The 27341-nt window shown below is 41.2% G+C and overlaps 1 protein-coding gene across 3 annotated transcripts in view; it reads right to left on the bottom strand.

The window, feature by feature from the left end:
- Positions 1 to 1939: 1939 nt before the first annotated feature.
- The window catches only part of GAN (gigaxonin), a 52797-nt gene continuing 27395 nt past the window's right edge, over positions 1940 to 27341 (bottom strand). The window contains exons 10-11 of one of the 3 annotated variants that reach the window (XM_087971642.1): positions 25617 to 25726; positions 1940 to 2320 (exon numbers count right to left, since the gene is read on the bottom strand). In XM_087971642.1, the coding sequence (XP_087827768.1) occupies positions 2268 to 2320; positions 25617 to 25726 (163 nt within the window). In that variant the 3' untranslated portion in view covers positions 1940 to 2267. Of the gene's footprint in view, positions 2321 to 3456; positions 3597 to 22109; positions 23199 to 25616; positions 25727 to 27341 lie in introns of those variants that run through there. The other 2 variants (XM_087971641.1, XM_087971640.1) reach the window with 2 other exon arrangements.

Genomic DNA, 27341 nt, shown 5'->3' with positions numbered 1-27341 from the left:
CAAGAGTTTTGCTTGGAGGAAGAGGAGGAGGAAGAGGAGGAGGAGAAGGAGGAGGAGAAGGGGAAGGAGAAGAAGAGGAGATTGGTGCAGTGGTTAAAAGTGCTGGGTTTAGAAGCAGGAGACCGTAAGTCCTAGTCCTGGGTCAGGAATGAAAACCAGCTGGATGATTTGGGTAAATCATTCTGCCCCAAATCTAGGAAACTAGATTTCTAGGTACATGCAAGTCACTTCCATAAGTTATGTTACCAACGGACTTGTTTTGGTGGTCATCTAGAATCGGGGTTGACTTAACAAACCATGACAGCAAGATGGGAAAGAAACTATGATGGTGGTGTTACCCTTTGCCCTAAGCCAAAGTTTCTCAATCTCGGCAACTTATTAAGAAGTCTGGGCTTCAGCTCACAGAATTCCCCAGCCAGCAGAGAGAATGACTGGTTGGGTCGTTGAAGTCCACACATCGTAAAGCTGTCAAGTTTGAGAATCTTGATCAACTCTGTCTGAACTTGGAAGCCAAGCAAAATTGAGTGTCGTTAGCATATGGATGGAAGACCAGGAACTGCAGGCTAGAATGAGAAGGTTAAAAAAACAAAACAAAGCAAAACTTAGAAGTAGGAAGTTGCCAACAAGCACAGCATGGATGTGTTATTAAGTCAACAGCAGCACAGCGTGATTCAAAAACGACTTTGCTTTTCCTTAATTGAATAAACCTCATTTGGCTGAACCTGTATAAGAAGCTAAGCCATAAATCATCACTTCCAAACCACAGTGGCTAAGCCCATGTGTGTTCAGCCAAACTTGAAGAATGACATGATGGCTTAGTGAGACCACTGAAGCAGGGCTGGGATCTGGAGCCACAATGGCTCATCGGGGATCCCCAGTGATCGGTCTGGATGGCAGAATTGGCTCAGGGAGGAAGGGAGCATCATTTAAAGACCGAACATCGGTATCTTCTCTTACATGGACGAACCCTGGTTCCCACAGTGGGCTATTCTTCTAATTTCTAAAACTTTTTGCAGCCAGAAAGTTATTGGCTCTCTAACGACACTCTTACAAATATGGAGTTATTTTTCATTGAAAAATGTATTAAGGGTATTGTGTAACAAAAGAATGTTTCAGTAAAAGAATATTTATAGCTCAGGGTTAAAATGAAGGGTCCTTGGTGCTCTCTGAGCTTGGTTAATTTCTTGCAGGTGTTTCGTTACCTGATTAGGTAACATTATTAATGCTAACCCCACCTCCTTTCTAGTATTGATAATATTACCTAGTAACGAAACATCTACAAGAAAATAACCAAGCTCAAGAGCACAAGGACACCTGAAAACAGACTCTCTTCCAAAGAAAGCATGGCTTGGCAGAGGAAATCCTCTTAAAAGTATTCAACCCAGGATCTTTAATTACTTAACTATACCACTGTTGGGGACCCAAGTCCCTTGGGCTCCTATTTCTCTCAGTAATTTCATCATCATAAGATGTATAGGTGTATTTGAGTCAAGCTTCCTGTGACACAACTATGTGCATTTATTGACTTTTGAAGTGGTTTGCTATTCCTTCCCTGTTTTGAACTTCCCAATCTTGTTACAGATCTAGAATTCCCAGGTGCCTCCCTCTATACACACATCGAAGTAGTAACCAGGCCTGACCCAGGTTAGCTTCTTAGATCAGCCATGGTTGACCAGATGCTATTCTATGTGAACTGTCAGCTTACTTTATGGAGGCCCAGACTGGATTCAGACAGCAAGTCAAGATAAAGTGGACTTAAGAGTTTAGCTGTATTAATCAAATTGTTGTCATTCGTACATCGGAGTTTAGAGCTTTAGAATGACCTACATATTCCTCTAATTACTATTTAGTCAACAGATTCCAAATAACAAAATGGTTGAACCAGTCATTGTGATTTATGCGAGTGTACGGCAATATATGAACCCAACATTTGTGTTTATATGTACAGAATGCTTTTATTTAGTATGGAAAATCCCAATTTTTTAAAAAAATATTTTCCTTGGTCGAGTTGAAGTTTATATCCTTTGCATTTTGGAGATATCATGCCAACGTGTTATTCAGTCCTGTTGCTAATATTCTGGGCTCCATCACTGGAGACTTTTAAGAAGAGACTGGACGACCAGGAATAGTCTAGAATAGTATAGGGTCTCCTGCTAATGCAGGGGATTGAGCTAGACAATTCCAAGGTGCCTTCCAATGCCATTATTCTGTTATTCCGTATCTGCAGGTATACGTTCTTTCCCACAACTCATGAAGCCCACCAATCTTCAAAGTTGCTGGGGTTTGAGAAAGGCTAGTCTAGGAGATGAAGGATAATGAGCTGAAATCAAAATAACAAACACTGAATGCAAAAGTGCCGAGGAGGATTTCACTGTTTAATCAAACTTTACTCAACTTTGTTTACCCGTGAAAACATTCCCTTCTGCGGAAACTACAATATCTGGAATTATTTCAAGTTCAGGCTGACCTGCCTGGGGAGGGGACCTGGAAAACCACAAGCTGAACAAGGGAAAGAATTCCCAAATGGAGAAGGCCAATCTTATATGCTATAGCCAAATTAGCTTAATTCTCTGTTTTATGACCACTTGGCGCATTCTTGGCTCATCCGACCTTTAGAGCCAATTAAATCTAAGGGGTTAGAGGAAGATGTCAGAGCATCTTGTATGACACATTTACCCCAGGTTAGCCAGAGTTACTCAATCATTCCAATGTTCTGGCCTTTGTGGAAAAATAAAGTAAGCCATTCCAACTGAATTGTCCCCAAACGCAACCATCTTGATTGGGCAGCTTCAACATTCAACCTGTTACTCGAACACAGCCCATCCAAAAGATCCAGCTAAATCCTGGTTTGTTTGTTGTTTTCTCTTTTAGAGGAAAGCACTTCATCTGGTTTTTGCCCTTCCCAATCGCAATAAAGACATGTTACGTCTTCAAATGCAGCAATAAAATGCACAAGAACAGCCATAAAACCTATTTCTAGATCAAAACATGCCCCGAGATGTTCTCTAAGCATTTCATGAGATTGCTACAGGGTGAAAGAATGAAGTATAAGGTTCACCGGCCTCATATAAACGTCCTTCACCAAAGGAAGGTTCTTCATGGAACCTTCTAGGGCCGAGGTCCTTCGCTCAGTGAGTTCCTGAGGTCCTCCCCCTTACTGGGATGAAGAGAAAGGTCATTCAGGTGTGTCCAAAAGGTGAGGTAAAACCTGTCAAGATGGGGGCTGAGATGGTGATCAAAGTTCCACCTGTTTTGTTATGTGCGTCACGCACACGCCGTGCACATTTAAAAGAGGTGGAGCTTGGGTCACACCATTGCAGTCATGACCTTGATTTCTTTGACTCCACTCTGAGAAAACCTTTGTGAGAAAGGCCATTTTGGACCAACACTGTCCAAAAGGAACATTTCCATGTGTTTGGCTACAACTCCCATTTCTTAACACAAGGGCAATTATACAATAAGTATTGTTTGGTTTTCTTGCCTCAACTTTCATTAATTGATACAACCTGTCCTTTATGTTTCTTCACCAAAAAAGAGGAGTACACTTTTGTTTGATAATGTTTCTTTCCAGTCTTTGCTGCCTCTTCTCTGGCTTTCTTGAGATGAACAAAGTCAAAATATATAGAAGAAAAACACAAAAACAGAAAATTACATCAAGATTTATTGTATGGTTTCTAAAGGAGAGGGCTTGAGACTTTCCCACTCAATGTGGACAAATAACTGGGAGTTAGGATGAAGAGTGGGGGGGAAGGATGTTTTTTATAATTTGTCTTTTTTTAAAAAATGGAGTATGGTTCTTTAAGCATTGGACAGCTTTCATAATCAGCTAGGTCAGCCCAACTATTACTAATTTCCACAGAAACTGATTCATGAGCCAGTCAGTCATATTAATACCAAACATCCTGTAAATTTACTGCAAAGATACTGGGGTGGATACATTTCTTTACCCTGGTATGATAACAAACATTTGGAACTTGGAAATGAGATGCTAAAGAAGGACTGTTTCCTTGCCTCTTGTTGCAAGAAACGAGGCAAAAGATTAGCTAAGACTGGGATCTGGCAATATCTCATTGCAAAATCCTGCTTCAGACACAAACCCATTCTGTAGCTTCAGATAAAAACCACCTCCTATAGAATAGTATAGAATAGAATAAGAATAGAATAAGAATAAGAATAAGGATAGGATAGGATAGGATAGGATAGGATAGGATAGGATAGGCTCTTTATTGGCCAAATGTGACTGGACACACAAGGAATTTGTCTCCGGTGCATAAGCTCTCAGTATACATGCAAACAACAAAGTAAAATAATCATAAGATACCCATAGGTGAAAGTAGTAGAAAAGATGAGAAGGATAATAGTGGTACAGCCCTACTACATGAGTAAAATATCCTTATAGACATAAGACATTGCTCGAGGAATTCATTGTTCAGGGAAAAAGCTGTGTCTAGTTTTTTGGCATGCAATGCCCTGCAGCATCATCCTGAGGGGTGGAGTTGAAACTGATTATGTCCAGGATGTGAGGGGTCTGTAGATATTTTCTCAGCTCTGTTTCTGACCCGTGCAGTATACGGGTCCTCAATGGAAGGCAGGCTGGTTGCAATTGTGTTTTCTGCAGTCCTAACTATCCGTTGAAGTCTGTATCTGTCCTGATTGGTTGCTGTGCCAAACCAGACAGTTATTGAGGTACAAATGACAGGGTCAACAGTTCCTCTGTAGAACTGTTAGGGTTCTGGAAATGTTAAGGTAATAACTCTGGCTCATCTCACAAAACTAGGGAAAGATTAGGAATGTGTGTAAAATGAAATGGGTAAAGATTCAATAGGGCTTGAAAGTTATCTAATGCCGAGCGAATATTGTTTTCTCCTGGTTTTCATTCAGTTCGATGAAAAGGCATCTATTTAGAGATTATTTCAAAGAGATGGGAATGTCAGTGAAATGCTCAGGGGTGGTATGTAGTGTGATTTATTTATTAACACTCCCAAGACTCCGCAAATGCTCGTGTATTTATTGATCTGGTAGATTTTGAATCTGGGTGTCACAAGTCAACACACAAAATATTCCTACCTCCATTTCCTCCCCCCCAGTGTATAGTGAAATATTTGGGGTTGAAAGCTAGAAAGTGGCTCGAGACAACTAAGTGAGCTTCTGTGGCAGAGGCAAGATTTAAATCTTAGTTTCTTAACTCCTAATCCAACACCTGAAACTTGTATCGGGGTTGTGAGAGTCTATCCCTTGGTTTTACAATCTCTTGCCCCATCTTAGTCTTTCCAAATCCCATTAAATCCCAAGGAAAGCCTTCATGCAAGAACTCAAATGTTTTATTGCTCCCCCACCCCCACCCAACAGATTTTAGATGTTAGATTTCAAGTCTGGGTGTCTTCCCGGAGCTTAAGGCCACAGACAAAATCAGGGATGGGCTTCAAAAATTTTAGCAAAGGGTTCTCTGCCATGGTGGGTGTGGCATAGTTGGCCTCCTGCACCATGGTGGAGGGTGCGTTTTGGCCCTCCCCGGGCTCCGGAGGGTTTCCTTGCGCCTCTGGGAGGGTAAAAATGGCCTCCCCGGGCTCCGGAGGCTCTCTGAAAGCCGGAAACAGGCCCACTTCCAGGAGGCCCGTTTTTCACCCTCCCTGAGCCTCTACGCATGCCCTGCACTTACCTGCATCCAAAATGGGCCACGTGGGGACCTCTGGGAGGGGTGGGGAGGGATGGGCAGGGCCAGCCAGGAGTGGGATTTGGGGGTTCTCTGAACTGCACTTAGGGGCTCTCCTGAACCCATGCGAACCCCCAGCAGCCCACCCCTGTACAAAATATTCCTATCTCCCTCCAATTTTCCCCCAAATGTATAGTGAAATATGTTGGGTCGAAGGCTAGAAAGTTGGCTCAAGACAACTAAGTGAGCTTCTGTGGCTTATCCCTATCAAGAGGGGATGTCAGGTCCTTCCGAACAAAAGAACCACCACCAGCCTTTCTGAGGCTGAAGGCAGCCGTTCCTTCTTCTGCCATGTCCTCTCTTTGAAAGAAGTCAAGAAGTAACATGAATGAACTCAAGGCGTGGGAAGAAACGAGGCCGGCAGCTTTTGATGTGAATGAGAGAGAGAGAGAGAGAGATGTGCCGAAGTTATCTGAGGACAGACAGGACGGGAGCTGAGCCTTCTTCAGCCACGTGAAAGGAAGGCATCATCTCTCGCATACAGAGCGCATTCAGCTCCAGGGCTGCACTCTCAGCGACCTCAATCCTCTCCCCTGAACACGGGATTTAGCATTTCAAAGGAGCCACCCTTGGCATTTGCAGCCCCTGCCCTGGGGCTTAAAAATAGCTTTGGCTGTCATTTATAGAAGCTTCGGAGAAAGCAGCAGCGTGGCTCTGCCGTCTGGAAAAGGATGCTAAGGGGAAAGATCACCTTTGGGGCTTCATTGTCCGCCCCCCCCTCCAGATTCTGGGAATCAGCTGGCCGTGCATGAGACAAAAGGAAACGTTCCAGAGAGTTCACCATGCAGTGAAAACCTGCACTGCACGTGAGACATGAGCTCCGCAAAGGTGACATTTCTCGGCTCTTCTTTCGATCTGAAATTCCTTGGTGACTGGAGGCAAAGAGACACAGGCTCCTAAATTTTCAAATGGGAGACCGTCTTTGGTGATGCACCTCCTTCCTCTAAACCTCTCGCACACAGTGGTGTTGTGGCTCGGAGGTTTGAGCCTGCTTTGTCAGAGGTCGAGGACTTGGACAATGAGGAAGAGGAGGACTTGGCTCTGAGGTTTGAGCCTGCTTTGTTAGAGGATTTGGAGTTGCCTTCCTCCCCAGGACTTTCCTCTTCGGCAGGACCTTCCTCCCTGATTGTGCCTCAGGTGTCGGCAGATAATCAGGAGAGGGTATCAGAGCCTCTGACTGAGGATCAAGCTGAGGAATGCTGGCTTGATGTGAGGCAACGGCGCAGGCAAAAGTGTAAGTTGCAACGTAAAAAAAAAGGATGAATCAGAGACTGAGATGAGGGACTGACACACCCCACAGAGAATAAAAGTGGGTGTGTTCGCTCTGAGAACTTGTTCGGGACAACATGTTAATTTGTGAGAGAAGCTTCAAAAGATTCTGTGTGTGGCGATAGCTTGTGATTTATGTTCTTGCTTTATTATCGGACTTGGCAGACAGCTTGTGTGAGACTGCCAAGAACTTTCCCGGCTCAAGGAATTTAACCCTGTCATTACTGGACTTGTTTGCTTGTTTATATTCATTTGGAAATTTGGACTTCTCACCTCGTTGGCACAGGTGAGACATAACACAGTGGCCTGTCTTTCTTTGTTTAAGCTGAAGCCCGACCTCTCGCATCGCTCCTTCAGGTCCTTTAACTTTAACCTTAACTTTAAACTTTAACCTTAGACTGTCTACTATTGACCTCACCCCCTTCCTAAGAGGTGTGTAAGCACACCAACCTGCCTACCGTCCCTGTCCTATTGTTCCTTTTATTTTTCTTATATGTACCCATTTCATGTATTCATAACTATGTATATACTTATACCTATTATTTTGAAAGCGATTGACAAATCAAATAAATAAAAATAAATAAATAAATAAAATAAATAAATAAATTTGGCCATTCCTTTGTTGCTAATTTGACTTCAGCTGCTAAGACGCTGAGCTTGTCCATCAGAAAGATCGGCAGGTCAGCGGTTCGAATCCCAAGCGCTGCGTCGTGGAGGGAGCTCCCGATGTTTGTCTCTCAGGGCACAAAGAGAAAATATCTGCTGCGAACCCCATGTGGGCATCAGGAGGGGCATCTGGCCAGTAAATGCTCAGCTCCATTCAGTCACCCTGATTCTGCCCAAAATTAAAGGATTTACAAGGTTGTAAAAGGGGCCTTTTTAAAATTATAGTTAAATGCTTGGTAATAAAGCAAGTGGTAAATAAGGTAATAAAGGGACACGGTGGCTCAGTGGCTAAGACGCTGAGCTTGTCGATCAGAAAGATTGGCAGTTCGGTGGTTTGAATCCCTAGCGCTGCACAACGGAGTGAGTTCCTGTTACTTGTCCCAGCTTCTGCCAACCGAGCAGTTCAAAAGCATGGAAAAAATGCAAGTAGAAAAATAGGGACCACCTTTGGTGGGAACAGCGTTCCGTGCACCTTCGGTGTTTAGTCATGCTGGCCACATGACCACGGAGACGTCTTCGGACAGCGCTGGCTCTTCGGCTTTGTGATGGAGATGAGCAGCGCCCCCTAGAGCCGGAAACAACAAGCACATATGTGCGAGAGGAACCTTTACTTTTACAACTTCTCCTTGGGATCCAAGCGTGCAAAGAACAGGTGTAGGATGATAAGTAGATCCTGTTTCCTCCACGAGTATCAGCTTCCATTCCCGAGTTGACGTGACCACGGAAATGTTCGTGTGGCCATTGGAACTCTGGAAATAGTACCTTTTGGGGGGGGGCAGTCTACCCTAACTTTAAATATCCCAAAGGTACTCTTCCAATAGGCAACTGGATTTTCTTGAGGTTTTTTTCTTTGAAAATGTTTTGCTTCTCATCCAAGAAGCTTCTTCAGTTCTAACTTCAGTTAAGTGAATCTGGCTTCCCCATAGGCATTGCTTGTCAGAAGGTCACATAAATCACATGACCCCTGCAACCATCCTATGAGTCAGCTGACAAGTGTCTGGATTTTGATCACATGACCACAGGGATGCTGCAATGGTTGTTAAGTGTGAAAAACGGTCTAAGTCATTTTTTTTCAGGGCTCTTGTAATATCAAACTGGCTCTCAATAATAATGTAATTTTTATTCACAAGCGAATGACCCAAATAAAGCTGGCTCTCAACTGGTCATGGGAGAACTTGTTTTGATCTTCACAGCTTCTGAGAAACATTTTAACACTTGTCTGAGTTCCGTAGTTTTTTTTAAGGTTGGTGTTTTCCCTGTTCTTTATTTTGTGATGGGTGAGCTATTCTAGGCCCAAAGAAAACACAGACATAAAGGGATAACATTGAGCTTAAGGCTATCGATGTTCCTCCCCAACTCATTGTGCTGTTTCAAAAAGCACCTGGAACAATACACAGATACGATTAACACAAAAATGACAGAATGTTCTGAGAAACAGTTATCATGTTTTGTCCCAGAATTTCAGGGTGAGGGAATCATTATGGGGAAGAGGTTTCTGCAAAATAGAGCTTTGAATATGACTTTGTAGTCATAGTTTGGGAGAGTTCAATTCTGTGGAAGCTAAGGATTATTAATTCGCGGGAGTATGTGAACTTGCGGTAGGGGAAGAGTAGGCAGAGTTAAGCAAGTCATCAGCCTAGAGCCATGATGGCGAAACTATGGCACACGTGCCACAAGTGGAATGCAAAGCCATTTGTGCTGGCATGTGAGCCGCAGGCAAACTTACCTCATGGAGCATGCACGCCTCACAGCTGATTTTTCCGGTTGGTTTGAGGCCTTTTTCGGCCACCCAGAGGCTTGGAAAAAGCCTCTGCAATGCTTTTTGGGCCGAATTATAGGCCCGTTTCGTCACTTCCTGTAATACCGGAAGTGACGAAACGGGCCTATAATTCGGCCCGAAAAGCCTTGCAGAGGCTTTCTCCAAGCCTCTGGGAGGCCGAAAAAGCCTCAATCCAGCCGAAATATCATCTGAGAGGTGCAGTGCAGGTAAGGGGGCGTAGGAAGGTGGGGCGCATTGCATTCTGGGTGCTGCCACGCGAGTGTGTGCGCATTGGCACACGCGCAATTTTTAACACACGAGCCCAAAAAGATTCGCCACCACTGGCCTAGAGTAATTGCATTGTCACAAAGGTTGAAGTCCAACCCCTCCTGAATTCTGTTGACTCTTAGCTGCCGCCAATTTAGCATTGAATTTTAGCTGACTAGATTCTTGTCTATAGGCTTGAGCAATTAAAAAAATATATGCTTTTTTTACCTTGGTTAATTTTGGATTAAAGAATATAATGGTAGTAAGACTGCCTTGGGCTTTACAGTTTTCACTACCAAGAAAATATATCTAGATTAGTTCTGAATGTTCATCAAAAATCAGTGGCTGAAAAGTTCTATATCAGGAGTGTCCAATCTTGGAAACTTTAAGACTTACGGACTTCAACTGCATGCTGGCTGGGGAATTCTGGGAGCTGAAGTCCACAAGTCTTAAAAGTTGCCAAGGCGGGACACTCCCTGCTCTAAATCATGGAGCGAAGAACCTTGGGAAAGCTAAACTCATCCTTTCAAAATTCCTTCTGGCTCCCAATACATACAAACTATTCTTAGATCAGAGGTCTCCAAACTTGGCCACTTTTAAGACTTGTGGATTTCAACTCCCAGAATTAAAGTGGCCAAGTTTGAGGACCCCTGTCTTAAATGGTTGCAAATGGTTAATGTGCGTGTTTAAGAGAGAGAGAGAAAAACAGGAAAAACTCCCTAACTAAAGATTTTGTTCTGGTAAAATCTGCCCTTCTGGACTAGAGCGAGGAAGTTGCAATAGTAAGGATTTCAGATTTGGGTAAAAGCCAGTTCCTAGTCGTCTCTCCCAACGGTCAGGGCCAGAGTCTTACCCTTTTCCGAAAAGTGTATTCACAATTCAGTCATTTCTTCTGATAATGTGTACCTGAGCGGATAAAAATAAAACTTGTCCTTACCTTCCAATAATCCTTTGCCCTTTTGTAGATGCAGAAGGTTTTTTTCCCGTCTCCTCCGCTCGTGAAAAAAGCTTGTGTTAAGATTTTGAATTAGAGCTGTCAACCGATTGCAAGTTTTTTTTTTTTTTTTAAAGATACAATTAATGTGTGGGTAAGTCCTGGACTTAAGACCACAACTGAGTCCAAAACTTCTTGGTTGTAAAACAAGACAGCCGTACAGCGGTGTTTTGCCCCATTTTACAATTTTCTTGCCAGAGTTAACGTGAATTGCTGCAGTTATTAAATTAGTAACATGGTTCTTAAGTGAATCTTGGCCTCCCTATCGACTTTGCTTGTCAGATCACAAAAAGATGATCACATGACCTTCAGGACACTGCAACCGTCATAAATGCACGCCAGTTGCCAAGTGTCCAAATTCCGATCATGTGATCACAGGAACGCTGCAACTGTTATAAGAGTGGAAACAGTCGTATAAGCAGAGGTGGCATTCAGCAGGTTCTGACCAGTTCTGGAGAACCGGTAGCGGAAATTTTGAGTAGTTTGGAGAACTGGTGATAACCTTCCCCCAGGAGTGGGGAGGGAATGGAAATTTTGCAGTATCCTTCCCCTGCCACGCCCACCAAGCCACGCCCACAGAACTGGTAGTAACAAAAATGTGAATCCCACCACTGGTTGTAAGTCATTTTTTTCAGGGCTGTTGTAACTTCCGAAGTTACAGCAAACGACTTACGACTTTAGTTTTCACTAAATGAATGGTTGCAAGTCAAGGACTACCTGTGTAGGGGGTTAAGTATTATATATCATAGCCAGGCCTGGCTGCCTGTCTTTGCTCCCTGAAAGTTTCATTCAGTAGTACCAATCCGGATTGGTTTACACACACTGCATATTTTGTTGAATAGCAGCATACGAAACCACTGTTGCATAGCTATGGTGACTTGAGTTCAACCAAGAGAGTTAACTCAGAAACAAATAAATGTTAAAAGAGTTGAAGGCACAGCATGTGAGGGGTCCTTGTTGCTGTCTGAGCTTGGTTGGTTTCCTTGTAGACGTTTCACTACCCAAACTAGGTAACATCATCAGTGCTAGAAGGCAGTGGGATTTGCAAGGAGGAGGACAGTGAGTCCTTGCTGATGTCGGAGCTTGGTTGTTTTCTTGCAGACGTCTCATTGCCCAAACTAAGTAACATCATCAGGGCTAGTGGATGTTTCACTGGGTGATGAAACGTCTGCAAGAAAACAACCATTTCAACCCTGAGCTATATATACATTCTCTTTGTTGGCACAGCAAGTGGTAACAACCAGGGCCCAGTTGATTCGGCCTTTTGGAGACTGAGAAACAGGTTACTTTCTGAGCTCTAAACTACCACTTGGAGAATACTGGACTGACCTTTAACAACAGAGATGGTGATTATCTCTACACTCAATTACTCCTGTTGCTTGTAGTCACAATCGGGCAGGCTGTTGTAAACATCCCATTTATCTCCACTCCCTATTTAGTTTCCATGCCACCCTTTTATTAGCAAATAAATATAAGAAAAGCGTTCATGCCAGAGACAGCATATGTATGCAACCATAAAGTGTTTATTTGGTTAGTTCATTAACCATCTGTAAGACAGTTCAGGTTTGGTCTGCATCCTTCTATAAAAGAGTTCAAGTTTTCAAGAAACCTCCAATTACATACAGCAAAGTAAAATGACAGCACACATTTCAGACCAAAATACAAGACTTTTTCTTACATTTACAAAACCCGGTCAATTCAAACTACATTAAAAAAAAAAAGGCAACAGACTTTCAGTTATCCTTAATACAGTATTTTGCCAGCGTTTGCACTGTGGCCACGGAAGTCCGTAGAATACAATCCATGTGCTTTAAATTAAAACAAACACAAACACCCTTTTATGTACCCAACATCATATTGAACATGTAAACAAAGTACCACTTAAATCCAAGAACCATTTTTGTACTCCGTTTTGTAACATGTAAACTTCAAAAGGACACCCATGAGAGAAAGAAAGAGGAGTTCTTAAACTGCCCGTACACAACGTTTTCCACGAAAAGGGCAGGCTTAAGGCATGTGAAATCATCCTAAAGCATCATAAAGTGGTCTGACAGTTGAATGCTCCAATTTGGACACGTGAGTTCTATGCTCTTCTACAAGTGAAGACAGACTCAAATCTTTGGAGTGTGGATACATTAAAGAAGGTATGAAGAGTGGAGATGCCAGTGGAAGGTATCTAGAACCCAAACTTCTTCTCTTTGGCAATTCTCACAATGGGGAGATTTCAATGTGATTAAAGTATGGAATTTCTCACTCCCACTCCAAATTCTTGGACCAATTTGCTTATCCGTTTGTTTTTCAGCTTCGTTTTTTCTTTTAAAGTGAGAGGAAAGAAAGCATATTATGTGGCTGAAGAGAATCTATCTTTACTCTGCGAAGTGGAAAGATGGTATCAGGCCATTTCCTCTGTGCTGTCAATCATGCAATTGACAGCCCTTAAGATTTATTACCTTCTCCAATGTCCATAGACCATTGCTTGACCAATTAATAAATAAAAATTCAATGTGATTTCTCAGAGTTTGCCCCCCTTTTAAATTAACAACCACTATTAAACACTTGGAAAAGAAATACAAAGAGCACTGAGAACACAAGTTAATACATATTAATAACAATTGTTTTATTGCAAAGCCCAGTTTTCACTCATCCATCACAAAGTGCTACTCAAATTGCACTTTTTTTTTCTTCAAATACAACCACAGAAGTCAGCATGCAGGGCAATCAAACAAGCTTTTTAACTGTTCTTAAAATCAAAATCTATGCAAACTAGGAAGAGATCTGGGATCCCTTAATGCTAAAACACAGATAAACAAGTATACCGCACATCAAGTATTAAATTTGTTCAGATGCCATAAATGGGAGTCAAAGAGACCTCTGTTTCTGTAACACAAAAATTGCAAAAAAAAAAAAAAAAACCACATGGAGGATTAGGGGGTGAAGAGTAATACTCTAGGAATGGAGAGGGGGAAAAAACAAATATACAACAGCACGGATTGACACTTAAAGTGCAAAGGATAAACAATAAATAGAAAAAGGAAACAACATTGCAGCTTTCTACCAACAGGTTTGATGAAATGTTTTTTTCACATGGTTCTATTTTGTGTACAGATGTTTCCCAAGTCCAGCACTAGATATAGTCTTGGGTACCTTAAATTTAAAAATGAAAGACTGGAAAAATTGAGGGAGGGAAGCTTCAATCTCAATCTTAGGAAAGCGCGGATAATCAAAATAGACAAGATTATACCTTCCACCTCAGGATTCGCTTCGAGTAACACAATTTCCCGCCAACATGGTTAGGCGTTAGCTTGGATTGATGTTTGGGCAACATCTGCTTGATGTTATAAATGAGCTTAAAGGGATGGAGATGGGTTGGCTTATTTCATTTATTTGATTTTGGAGGCTGCCTGATTCCAACTGACTCGGGCTTTACCTCACCACATAAAACGAGTCGATAAAAATTAATCCCCCCGCCTCAATGACAAAACAGTACATGTTGAACTCTCTTTAAGGTAAAATATGACATCTGAACAAATCCGGTTGACCGAGTTTATAATGCAAAATCGATTTTGGAGGTCTAGTTAGTAAACTCAGCATGTCCCATGTGTTTTACAGAAGACTGTGAATACAAGGGTATTTTATTATTGGCAATCTTGCAGGTCTTAATATCGTGAACTCTCTCATGGCACTGAGTAAGTAATTTCAGGTAAATTTGCACAATGTGTTTTAAAATCACGTTTCAGTCGGATTCCTATGTTAATCTGATTATCTGGCTTCCAATTTCGGCAACCTAGTGGAATTCATAAGCTCACCTAAACTGTGCGCAAATTAAGAGACGATATGTACAGTGTACATGGTATTTTTTTTTATTTAACACTTTGTGTACTAGTTCTGATTCTGTTTCTGATTCCCGTGTCAATAATGACTCGGGATATTTCATGTTAACTGTTAAGATAACAATTAGAACAACATCTACTGCTACACAAATAAGAGAAATAAAATCTTCTGAAATTCAGCAGTTCAACTGTAAAACTTCCAATGGGTGGAAAGTGTATTTTCCCATGAAGATGAGTCAGAGATAGAACGGTTAACGGTTGCTTTCTTTTGTAGATGGCTAGGCTATGAATCTCTTTCCCAATGGGAAAAATATCTCACACTAGCTGTTCAGAAGTCTGATGCTATTAACTCTCCAGAACGGATGAGTAAAAGGCTCGACCACAACAGGCAACAATCCAGGCAAAGCTTATAGCGTTGGAAAATAGTTGTGTTTTCCTTTTTTTTTTTTTTTTTGCCCATTATACCTGCATGGATCTAGCCAAAAAGCATTATTGTTTTTTGAAAAACACATATAAACGCTGGAGTACAAAACCCTCTGCGATTACACTGTTTACACCAAGCTAATCGATATTCTGTGCTTCCTCTAAGAAAGGCCCCTTGGAGAAAAGTATAAAAATTGTATGTTTCCTTAAATAAACATGTGATTCTATTAATAAAACACTGTGGCTATGTTGGAAGTATGAGAAACGTCGTTGATACAATGCTTAAAAATCTAGCCCTGAATTCATTTTGCATTTAATTTCAAAACAAAACAAAACACAACAGTTTATCTTGAGCCTTCCTAAAGGTGGCTGTGAATGCAATTCAGATCAGATGCATTTGAGCCCCATTAAAATAGCAGTATCTCTACAACCTAGTTAAAAGCAGCACCTTCCCATTTATTTGGACGAATCACAGATGCATACACATTACTCCAGATGCAGTTTTTAATTTAAGAAAGAATTAAATGCATTTCACCATCGCTGTGTGGAAAAATCGATGAACATGACCAACAGCATGGGAGACTGACCCAAAAGTTATGGTGCAAGCAAGCTCACCAGAACCTTTTACACACAGAAAAAGTAGCTAGTCTGCTTCTCCCCCCCCACCCAACTTTAAACCTTTTTAAATCATAACGGCCTAAATCAGGACTCTTCAAACTTGGCAACGTTTAAAATTTGTAAAACAGCTCTCAGAATTCATGGCTGACTGAAGAATTCTGGGAATTGAAACCCACAAAACTTAAAAAAGTTGCCACGTCTGGAGACCTCTGGCCTAAATAAATAATAATTAACTCTCTTTGAAGACTGGGATGTTTTGATCAGATGCTGGAGTTTGACAATAGGCAGCAAGAAATAAACGGAACAATGCAAGCACCACTGACTGCTTTCGTATATGCATAGAGAGTTGGTCAACTAGCGCAAGGAGTCAAGAGACGGTCCAGGAATTCTGGCCTCTCTCCTATGTAGACCTTTCCCAAACAGCACCCTGTCTGTCCATGGTTGCATAGTTGTGGAGGCAAACACAAGTCTGCCAAGGAAGCTGCAGAAAGGCATCAATCATTGACTCACTTCTTCGTTGCAGAATACATATTCTTGCAATCGCTTTGCCTGTAGCAGGTTCTGATAAAAACAGGGGTGGGGGGAGGCATATTGAGTTGAATTTGCCATAAAATCTACTCCTGGGATAGAAACCAGAAGCAATTAGGAATCTGAAAAAACGTGCTGAGGTTCTGATGGAAAGGAAGGCAAGAGGGAGGAAAGGAGGGGTTTCCCAACGAACAAAAAGGCCACCGCTTCCGATGGCCTTCCTGACAGCGGGCCAACTGGGAGCCCAAATCTAAGGGATAAACCACAGGCAGTCCTCAACTTAATGACTATTCATTTAATGACCGTTTAAAGTTAGGAGGGTGCTGGAAAGAGTGACTTACGGCTGGCCTTCTCTGTCACGTGAGCAAAATTTGGGGCGCTTGGCAACTAGCATGCATCAGTGTCCAGGTGTGTGTGTGTGTGTGTGTCCCATGACTTCTGTTTTACGCCCTTTCCAGGGGGGCTTCCAACAAGCAAAGTCTGTGAGGGGGGGAGCCAGATTTGCTTTAACGACACGAAGCATTTAATGACCATGATGATTAAGGGCTCCCAGCGTCAAGCAGAACAAAACATGAAATAATGACACTAAACACAACGAGCAAAGTTTAGCTTTGCAGTTGTGCTTCTTTTCCTGAAAAGCAAACGGATGGAAATTTCCTCTTTAATCTACATGCTTTTGGAGGGTGTGTGTGTCTTTTTTTCCCATAGTTAACTTTAAATTCAAGGGGGAAAAAAACCTCACAGGCCATTGATATTGTTAGAGCTGAGACCGAACACTCTGGGTCAGAGGTTTGGCGTATTTTGTTTTTCTGTTCATTAATTAGTCACTTTTGTGACTAATTAGGTCCTTCTGACTTGGTGGAATATTTAAATCCCAAAGAGAATTGGTTTTGTCAAGATGTCATTCTTTACAACATGGTTTTCAATCTATGTCCTCAGGCCTACAGCATAGCTACAACAACATTAGTAATATTACAAGTGGCAGACCGATACCTATTGTAACTTATAGCTTGTACATATTTAAAAGCAAAATATTTTCTTAAGAGGGAGCCGTAAACCTTTCGCGAGAACATAAAAATAGAAGCTATGTTTTACATTTATACTCAATCAGCTTTCAAATCAACTGGTTGTGTAACGTGTAATTTTCTTTCTTTAAAAGGGTTATATGCTAAAGACTGCAGGACAGAATTAGCATCCAGATGACCAGGGACAAATTAAAATAATAGTCAATCGTCAAATTTCTTGTTTTCCTACTTTCTTTACAAACTTTTTTTTTTTTTTTTTACTGTACTTCATTAGTTTGGTAGACAATTCTGTCTGATCCAAGATGGCAGTAATAAATATGGACTTTTAAGGATTAAAACTAATTTCTAATACATTGAATTAATCCAATTATATTCCTGCTCAATGAAGACATTTTTATCTCCACTGACTTGGGGAACCCCCGTCTATTCGTTAGGCACTTCGGTGGTTTAATTAATTCTAACAGGTTCAATACTTATTTTCTTTATCATACAGTAAGTGACCAGACTTCAAACAAAAAACAAAAAAAAACCTGACCTCAAAGAAATCTCAAACTTATTCTACAGTAGCAGAATTTGGTAGCTCGTAAACTTGTTTCAAAGAGCTGAAATTAGGAAGAACCCAAGTCTAAGTGCTGAATTGGGAATAAACAGTAACGGAGGGCTACTAGAACCATTCAGGAAAAACGAAGAGAAAGGCAGTAACGTTAGATTGGTTTTGCCAGTTTCACATTCAGAATACAGTACATATGTTTCTGACCTTAAATGAGAACAGAATTTGATACATTCAGATTTTAAACCAGAAGGATGGAACATCCTAAGGGAAATCTTCTCAGGGCTGGCTCAACAGATGTGCCTTTAAAGCTATCCTTCCACAGGTAAGGAGGTGGATATTGTTGCAAGTCTATACAGAAGTACTGCAGAAACATTGGAAAAAATGCAGTTTTAGCCCTAAAGCTTTGAAAGTGGGGTGAAAATGGAGAAAGGGAAGCTAATAAAAGATACATGCAGGTTATAACATACCAACTGCATCTTAACTCCAATTCTGGTGTCCTTAGGGACACTCAGGCGTAAAGAGTTTCTCAGCCTGAGATTGAACCATCTGTTAATCGAATAAAAATGATTAATACAGCAAGCAATATATATATATTGACAGTTGGGTCATTCTGGGCTGCTGTTCTCTGCCACCATTTGTAACGGGAACTGTGACACAGTTCCTAAGAACCAAGCCAGCCAATTACTAATTGCATGAATGGTTGTTCTTCCTAAACAGAGGCAATTCTAAGAGCGTGGACGCAATCTTTCCTAAGCCTTATGCCGTTTGACTTGCCCTAAGAGCCTGTGGAAATAAAAAAAGGGACAGTTTAAACTCATTATTCATTTCCAAGGATGGCCCTGTTATAGCAAAGGGACAGGGCTGCCCAGTCTGTGTTGTCGTCCACGGTGATTTTAGACTCAGAATTAAGACAAACAAGAAGAGTATACTCTGCTATCATTTAAACAGTTTTACAGTAGACCTCAGTATTGTAATATCCCTGCACTTGGATGAGTTTAGCAGCACCTGCGCTGAAAAAGAACAAAAAGAACAAAAGAAAAAAAAGGTTGGCACTCACTGCAAGTTTTTGTTATTGTAAAGTGCCTTATGCATGACAAACACCAGCTCTGTGATTTTTGAAAACTATTGAGGTAACTATGGAAGAGAGAAGATGCATTACAGAAACAAATCTGTGTGTTTACACCTAGGGATTCTGTTTTAATCATTCAGAGCTAAAACACAACCAGAATAGGGAGGTGTTTCTTGCCACCATTAATGGTCGTTTTTTAAAAACAGAATTAATGTTTGACTACCGTAAACCAGACATTGAGAGCCGGTTTCAAAAGGCCTCGTTAATCTTTCCAAACTCTAAAAAGCAGTTTGCCAAAGGTGGACAAACAGTTGCAAGTTGTGTTGTCAAATATGTGAATTGCAATACACCCTGAAATAAAATATGAACAGCTGCTCTCCATGTTACTCGCGGTAGCTTAGGCATATGATTACAGTACTTTACAGGTGTAGGAATATTATTCTGGGCTATACACAATGGACTTTTTTTTTTTAAAAAAAAGAACAACAACAACAAAAAGTAATAATAAACAGGACTTTCAGAGAGTTAAAACTAAACAAAGCAAACATTTATAAAGTAGTATTGAGGAGAAAACTTTCCTTTCTAATTTTCTTCTTTAATTACTTCTCCCTGGCAGAAACACAGATACAGAATTGATTTTGGGAGGAGGGGAATCTCTTCCTTTAAATCATCCTGGAAACCCTGCTGTATAAAGGTGAGGCAGCAGCAAAGTGATTTTGAGACGCAGATTGACTGGTATCTAATTTGGCTCCAAGACCACAAGTCAGGAAAGTAATCTTACAGACTGATGGGAGTCACACTGAATCATGACATAACCTTTCTCTATGGATGGCAATGTTAGCCAAGGCCAGCAAATGAATCAGATTAACTGAATATATTTGTCCGAAAGAATGTTTTCTATGAAAAGACTTTTAGCTCCTAGAAAGGATCCAATTTAATTCGTTTTGGGATGCCCTTTATTTATTCTTGTAAGCAACTATCAGTCGTATTTCAATTTCTTCCCAACCAGCCCTCTGTACTCCTTAATGCAGTGCTATTATTAAGTTATTTTACTGCAGCTTAAGCATTGTAAATTACCTCCCCTGCAAAAACTCGAAAGCTGGCTTCTAAGAGAAAAAGAAAAGGAAAACACCCTGCATATCTCCTAACTATGCTTGTTTGGTTAGCGAGGAACTTGCATTTAATATTTTCAAATGAAATCCAAGCTCTTTGAATTCTCAAGGAAACCAAGAAAAGATCCTTCCTAACGTCATTCGGTTCAAAGTAAGGAGTCTTACTTCTGAAGACAGTGGTCTGGTCTGGCATTTTATAGGTACACCTGAGCAACAATCGCTTGCAAGAATTAGGACAGAGCTTGTATGGGAAAAGAGACGACAGCTTTGAATTAAAGGAATAATAATAAAAAACTAACTTATCAGTGTGCTCTTATGGAGGACTTCCAATGGAGGGGAGACTATAAAAATAAAATTTAAAATTGTGGACCTGAAAGCACACATTTCTCATCCAAAAAGAGAAACTGCCAATAAAAAAAAAAAAGGAGAAACAGAACACCATGTCGATGAGTGCCAACATTTAGCTCATTTCTGCAAACTTATCAGGTGACAAATGCTTCTCCTTTTCTCTTTTTCATTTATGCTTTCCAATCCACTGTTCTTATTTTGCTCCCATCAGAATGGAATCAGTCTGGTGGGAATCCCACGGAAAGACAATTAATGAAGATCCAACTGGATGGTTCTCTAGGTTTGGGATATTAGAAGATCAGGAGATAAAAAGAGGATATTTGTAACTCAGGGTTGAAAGGAGGGCTCCTTGGTGCTCTCTGAGCTTGGCTGTTTCCTCGCAGACGTTTCATGACCCAACTAAGTAACATCATCAGTGCTAGTAGGGAGTAGTGGTCCCTCTCAAGTTATATTCTGGTGGCTTTCCCGGTCAAGTGTGGGTGAGGCTGATCTCAGAGGTTCTTTGGTCGGGCTGTTTACTGTTCTTTTATTTGGCAGTTCCTTGATTGGGGTATTGTTTACTTCAATTGTTTAGCTCAAGAGAGCCAGGAGCAACTCAAGGGAAGCCTTGAAGAGTGTCCTTTGCATTAAATTGCCAGGTAAAGTGGGTGGAGATTGTTAAGGAAGGGAAATAGCTGACTACTTGAAAAAAAGGACCCCTATTCCACTAAGACAGAGAGATCCATTAGAAAACTTGAGGACAGGGGAATCCAACCTTGGCAACTTTAAGACTCGTGGATTAGAAACAACTCCCAGAATTCCCAGCACGAATCTTAAAGTTACCAAGGTTGGACTCCCGTGCTGTAGGAGGAGGAGGAGGAGCGCTCCAAGGAGCAGCTTCTCAAACCTTCCAAAATACTTCTGACGTCGAAGAAAAGCAAAACTTGGAACAATATTTGCAGCCACTGCGACCTAAGTATGCATCTCTAATTTAAATGTTTGCATGAGCTGACTTTTTAAAGGAGAAGGAAGATCCTGCGAACACACAGAGAACGTGGTCAGCATGTGCCTCTGATGTGAAAACAAGCCCTCAACAATTGGATTGTTGTAGATCTGTGAGTAGACCTACGAAGGAATGCATAGCAGATCTTTTCTCGCAACAGAAACAAAACTTTAAAATGGGTTTAGGATGTGATCCTTTTGACCCCAGGTGTTATAGTCTTACTGTTGTGTACCGATCACAGCCTTCCTGTCAAAATATGGACTTTCTAAGATCAGGTGGGGAAAAGCCCACAACCTGGAGGTCTACATTCCTTCTCCAGAACGTAGAGGAATGGGGATCTGCACATTCTGGAACCACAAGTGCCGAAGCCTCAAGCTTCTGCCAGGAAGGATGATGGGAAGCTGTATTTCAGGAACATCTGGCAGCCCTGAGATGTGCTCTAAAACATCCACAGAAATTCCACTGGATTACTGTAAACACCTGGCCCAACAATATGCATTATTGAGCACACACGTACAATGGAAAAACAATCCCATTGTTGTAACGACGCCTTATCAGAATCTACAGCGCAAGAACATGGAATATTTCAACGGTGTGGATCCCCCCCACACTTTTTTTTTAAATTTTCATTTATAGAGCTTCATTAACAAGGTAACAAAATAATGCTTAAGTAGAAAGGTAAACAGTACTGTGGCTAGCAAATTATCTGTAGTCTAATTAAATAATATGTATGATCAAAAATAAACTTATAAAATGGAAAATAAAAATAAAACCTTCACTGTAACAATATTCAGCGCAATTTTCTTAGAAAGAGGTAATTTTTACACCAATGTTGGACCCCCATATAATTCTCCAGACAGTGTCTGAAATGTATTAATTTCACTGCTCCCTCTCCCATTTTACAAGAAGATTAAAAAAAAATGCGCCTTTCATCCATAATACAACTGTTTAGGAATATTTTTTTTTTTTTTACTCTTTGCAGCATCTTTTCATTCCTAACGTTTGGAAATATTCTAAATCCTAACCCTAACCCAAATATGCACTCTCTGCCCCATTCATAATAATGTATGGCACTTCTGAAATTCATCTCCACCCATCTCATTAACTGAGATCCGCTCCTGAAGTCCACAACAGTGCAAGGGTGAACCACAAATAATAAAAAAGATTATATATATATCTAGTTCCCCCTTTTTTAACGGCACAACACTGAGCTTGGTTTGAGAGTTTAGTCCATTTTGTTTAAAAAAAAAATTCCTAGGAATAAAAAAAGTGTGAACGATGGCTTTATATGTCATTCTGTCTTTGCGGGCAGAGGCCTCCAAATTGCAAAGAAAGCTGTGAAAATTAAAAGTTGACGTGCCCGTTTTCTCCTCCTCCCAGTGGATCTTTTAAAGTCTCTTTTGGCATCACAGAGAGAGCGAGAGAGAGAGAGATATAAATATTTTCATTCGGTATATTGTGTGCCAGCTGGGCTTCCCTATTCACAAGCATTCCCCCTTGGTGAAAACACATCCTGCAGATGCTGCCCCATCATCCGCAAGTTTTCTTTTTACACTATTGTTCTTCGCTAGACGCCCAGGGACAGCCCAGCCACGGGGCTTAACATGGGTAGTGACAGGCCTTCTCGTTGCCTCTCATTTTCCTACCGTGAGCCCCTCCAGAGACAAGCCGAGGCCAAAGCGTTTGAGCAATGAAAGAAAAAGTTAGAACGGTTATCATACCAAAGCCGAGTATATGGTTTGAAAATGTCTGCTTGCAGGATGTCGGGCTTCTCCATTTATAGAAAGCGGTTATCCGTACAATGGGCTTTCCTCGGACGCTCTCCGTCCAGGCTGCTGCGTGAAGGGACGGTCAAGGAGAAGGGACGCGGGCGCGGAGGGAGAGGAGCAGCCCCTGCTGGAGTTGGAGGCGGAAGAGTTTGCAGTTGGCGATGCGCAAAGCGGCACATCCGGTGTGGCGGAGGTAGGACGGGAAGAGGGGTTTCGTTGGGTGCCACGTCCCGGTGCTTCTTCGGAATTCCCGAACGTAATCGTAACTGGTACCTAATCGAACGGCAAGGTTAGTTTGGGAAGTCGGAGAAGCCACTTTGAAAACGAAAAAGCCAAGCCAAATTCAACAGCAAGGCATGCAGCAAAGGAAGCATTTGACATCTTTTAGAAAAGGAAGCCGTAGATGGAATTAATGAGTCACATTGCTGAACACCTAATTCCCACGGCACTGTCTATTTACACGTCTGTAGGCTGTATTGCTATTATCCTGCTCATCTTCTCATTTTTCTCATCTTTCCTAAAACCTTCTCCTATTGGTATCGATTTGTCACTGCTTGTTGTATCTTATCAGTAATGATTGTAAGTATGATTTATGACCTATCACTTTGTTGATTGTATGTACACTGAGAGCTTATGCATCAGAGACAAATTTTTTGTGTGTCCAATCGCACTTGGCCAATAAAGAATTCTATTCTATTCATTTGTAAAATAACTTGGCTTTTTTAAAATATATATATATATATTTTATTTGTCATAACACTTATGCACCAGAAGGAAGTAATCGTTAAGAGGTAATGACATTTGAAAAGGGGGAGCAGTTTATAACCAAATGGACTGTGAGACACCGGCGAGAATCTTATGTGCACAAAGATAGAAAAACACACTAAAATCTCACAATGGAAGAGTGGATGGGGGTTAGTGGAGATGGCAGAACGGTTTCAATTAAAGACAATTTATCGAGTTTTGTTTCTGCTTGGAAGCCACTTCTGGACTTTTTGCTCGAAGTGGGGGGGGGAAATGAAACTCTGATTTCAGGTTTTGCTGATTAGAATGATTTTGTTTTTGTAGAAATGGCTTGAAGTGTTGTCAAAGCAAAAGGTGGAGGTTGTATTTGTGTGTGTGTATGTGTGTGTGTACTTTATTGTACTGAAAAACATCACAACTCGGTATTTGTCTTCCTTTGCGCTTCTCTCTCTCAGTTCTCTTGTTTTTTTTCTGTATTTTTGTTTTGTAATGACGCTGAATAAAAGTAAATGCAAGTCAAAAAAAAAACCTCCTGCCAAGTGAAGTATTCACAAGCGTACAGGGTCTCCTGCTTGACCAGAGGGCTGGACTAGAAGACCTCCAAGGTCCCTTCCAACTCTGTTACTCTGGTAATTATGTTATCAGCTTTTAAACTGTTTAAAAGTTTAGAGAATAATTAAGGAACAGGATGTGAATTGCTTGGTCTCTTGTGAAATGACTGGTGTTGAAGCATCTGAATCAGTTTTTGGGGAAGATGCCAAATTGCATGGTTAGTAATGGAAGACTAGGAGGCGCTGTTTGATGACATCATTCCTAATGATCCTGTTTATGAAAATAAAGAGAAACACACACTGCATGGACTCCGGGAAAGGTTTTTAAGAGTCTGTTAGCAATCTGGGCCAAGAGCCAGAAGAAGAATGCCAGAAGCCCATCGTCCATTGGCAGAAGTATCTGCTCTGAGAATGCAAATCGATATGGACCAACAATGATAATGAACATAAAAAAGTATGCCAGTCCAATGGCATGTCCAGCTTCTATAATTGATACAAATGAGATTATCAGGGTAAGAGCTTTCATTTAGTTGCCTCCTTCCAGAATGAAGCTCAAGTAAAGAATTTGCTTGGTTTCCAAGTATTGTCATGGCTTCCTCCTCCACAAAGAACTCCTTTAGCGGTTTGGTTTAGCTTTTTGATAACCCAAATCATATTGCATTCAACCGGATTAAGCAGTTTTGGTGCATTACCAGAAAGGCCACAACAGGATGAAACAAAAAAAAAATAAACAACCCCTCCCCCCCCCCCCCCACTTTAAACAAAAAAAAAAAAAAAAAACCACACCCCCTACCCCCCCCCCCCCCCTCTCTCTGTGTGTTTTTTTTGAACCATAGTGGCTTGACTATCATATCATATAAACCATAATGGGTATGCTACCAGGCTAAACCCAGAACAGGTGAATGAGATTGTGGCTTACTGTAATGTCTCCAACAAAAATATACCAACTTGGTTGTAAAGGGGGAATATTTAACATATTAAAGACAGCACCCATAGATCAGTGTAGCTTTCCAAAGGATGCTTAAACAGAGTAGTTGGGGTAGTAACAACCTTCTTGTGACCCAGGATATATTTGCAGCTTGATTGCAGAAGAGAAACTCACATTTTTAAACAAGAAAATATTTGTTTTTCACATATCCAGCAGTGTTACTAAACTCAAGCCCCCCCGCTTTTTAATTCTGAATTTTAAACATTGTTTAAAATCTGCCTTGTGTTATAATATTTATACTGTTTTTATGTCTTATTTGAACACCACCCAGAGTTACTCTATGAGGAAGACGGGCAGTTTCTAAACTTGATAAATAAATAAACAAGATGAGAAGTTTGACACGCCTATCTTGTAGCAATGTGATGTTTGATTAGAAAAACAACAATCATGTGGTTTATAGCCACTAACCTGTATCCAGATCGCCAATCACATATATGCTGGCACCAATGGGCACAGCTCCGTACACAAATGAGGAACTGGCTGGGATGCATAAATTCTGATCACTCAGATAGATCCATCTGCATAGAAAGGCAACATATTTTAGGGGGTGAAAATTTGTTCATTAATCAGTAGTCTTTAAAGAAAGATCTAGAAAGAAAGCATCTATTTGAAAATGGCTTTTCCGCAGTGCACTAAAATCCTTTGAAGGATTTTAAAACTGATGCCATACTTCCCTCCGAGGTGACCTATCCCGTTCTCAGATATTCTCAATATTCTCGAAATGCCACGCTCTTTGTTGCAGGAAAAAGTCATTTCACACTGCAGAAGCAGGTGGACGTGGCTTTTATAGAATTTGTAGCCGAAAGCACCGGAAATAGATGACATGCTTCCTGTTTTGGTCAATGCTGCACTTGACTTTTTATTTAATAGCTGCCGACATTCATATGCTGGGAGAATCAGTGACAGAATACAAGTTCTGTACACAGTGGGTTTGGCATTCAACTTGGCATCTAAGTATTCCAGGAAGCATCTCCGGGAAATATTTCTAGTTTGAATCTCAAAGAATCCCCGTCAGGTACAATAAACAGGGCTAGACCAAGCTTGGCAGTAGCAGCACGAAGGCAGTTTAATACAAGAATGCTGTGTTATTTGTTTTCCTTACTTTTTCATTCGCTGTTGTTATTTTCTTACCACAATTACGGGTAGATCTCGGCTTACAATCACATTGGAGTCCCAAGTTAACCTGGCTAAACAAGGCAGGGTTAACCCCCAAGACAAGGTTTTGCCCCCATTTTATGACATTTTGGGCACAGCTGTTAAGTGAATCGTGCCGTTATTATTCACTAAGTGTTGTGATTAACTGGGACACATCACTAAGTGTTGTATTCTTATGATTCTTGATGAGTGTATTCGTTGCAAATGGTGATCATATGACCCCAGGACAAGGCAACCGTCGATAAATACATGTTGGTTGCCAAGCGTCCAAATTTTGATCTTCCAAATTTTAACTTTGAATGGTTGCTAAACATATGGCTGTAATTTGAGAACTAGCTGTATCTACAGAGCCTGAACACGATTCTTTTGAAGAACAGAATATTCATCCGAAGGCCAGACCAATCATGAGATAGGATGGGCCTTACCACCCCAGGCCGAGAATTTGGATCGGTATCAGATGACTGCAAATTGTTATTTGTTGCTGCTATATATTTTATGGGAAGCAGTCCTTGTTGGCACCGTCTGTTGCCTCTGTTGGTCTGGACCTGAATATTTCAAGCCTTGAACTAAAAGGGTGGAAACTGCAAGGGGTTCGATTCTCTGCTCCCCCAATTTCAGGCAGATCAATTCTTCAATATTTCAATTTGGGACCCTGTGCTGTGAAGGAAGAAAATGTATGGTCCTGGTGCAAAGTTTCAGGAGTTTTACACACACAAACACACGCAAAAGTTTGGAATTCAACGACTGTACTGTGAAGCACAAGAGTCACAACACAAAAAGTCGACTGAACAATCCACGGCAACCAACAGGAATAGATCCTTTCTAATAAGCTTAGAAGCCATTTCCTGAAGCCCTTCACAGCCTTTTTTATACTCCAATAGCACCCTCTTCTGGTTAACAGCAGTATAAGACATATTGCACTGCAGATACACAGGTAGCCCTTGAGTTACAACCACAACCGAGCCCAAAATTTCTGTT

Source organism: Notechis scutatus, chromosome 9 (assembly GCF_049901735.1).
Source record: "Notechis scutatus isolate UNSWTSFEM ecotype Mainland chromosome 9, rNotScu1.2, whole genome shotgun sequence".
Classification (NCBI taxonomy): domain Eukaryota; kingdom Metazoa; phylum Chordata; class Lepidosauria; order Squamata; family Elapidae; genus Notechis; species Notechis scutatus.
Note: the sequence above shows the minus strand (reverse complement) of the source record. Positions and strands in the feature narration are given on the sequence as shown.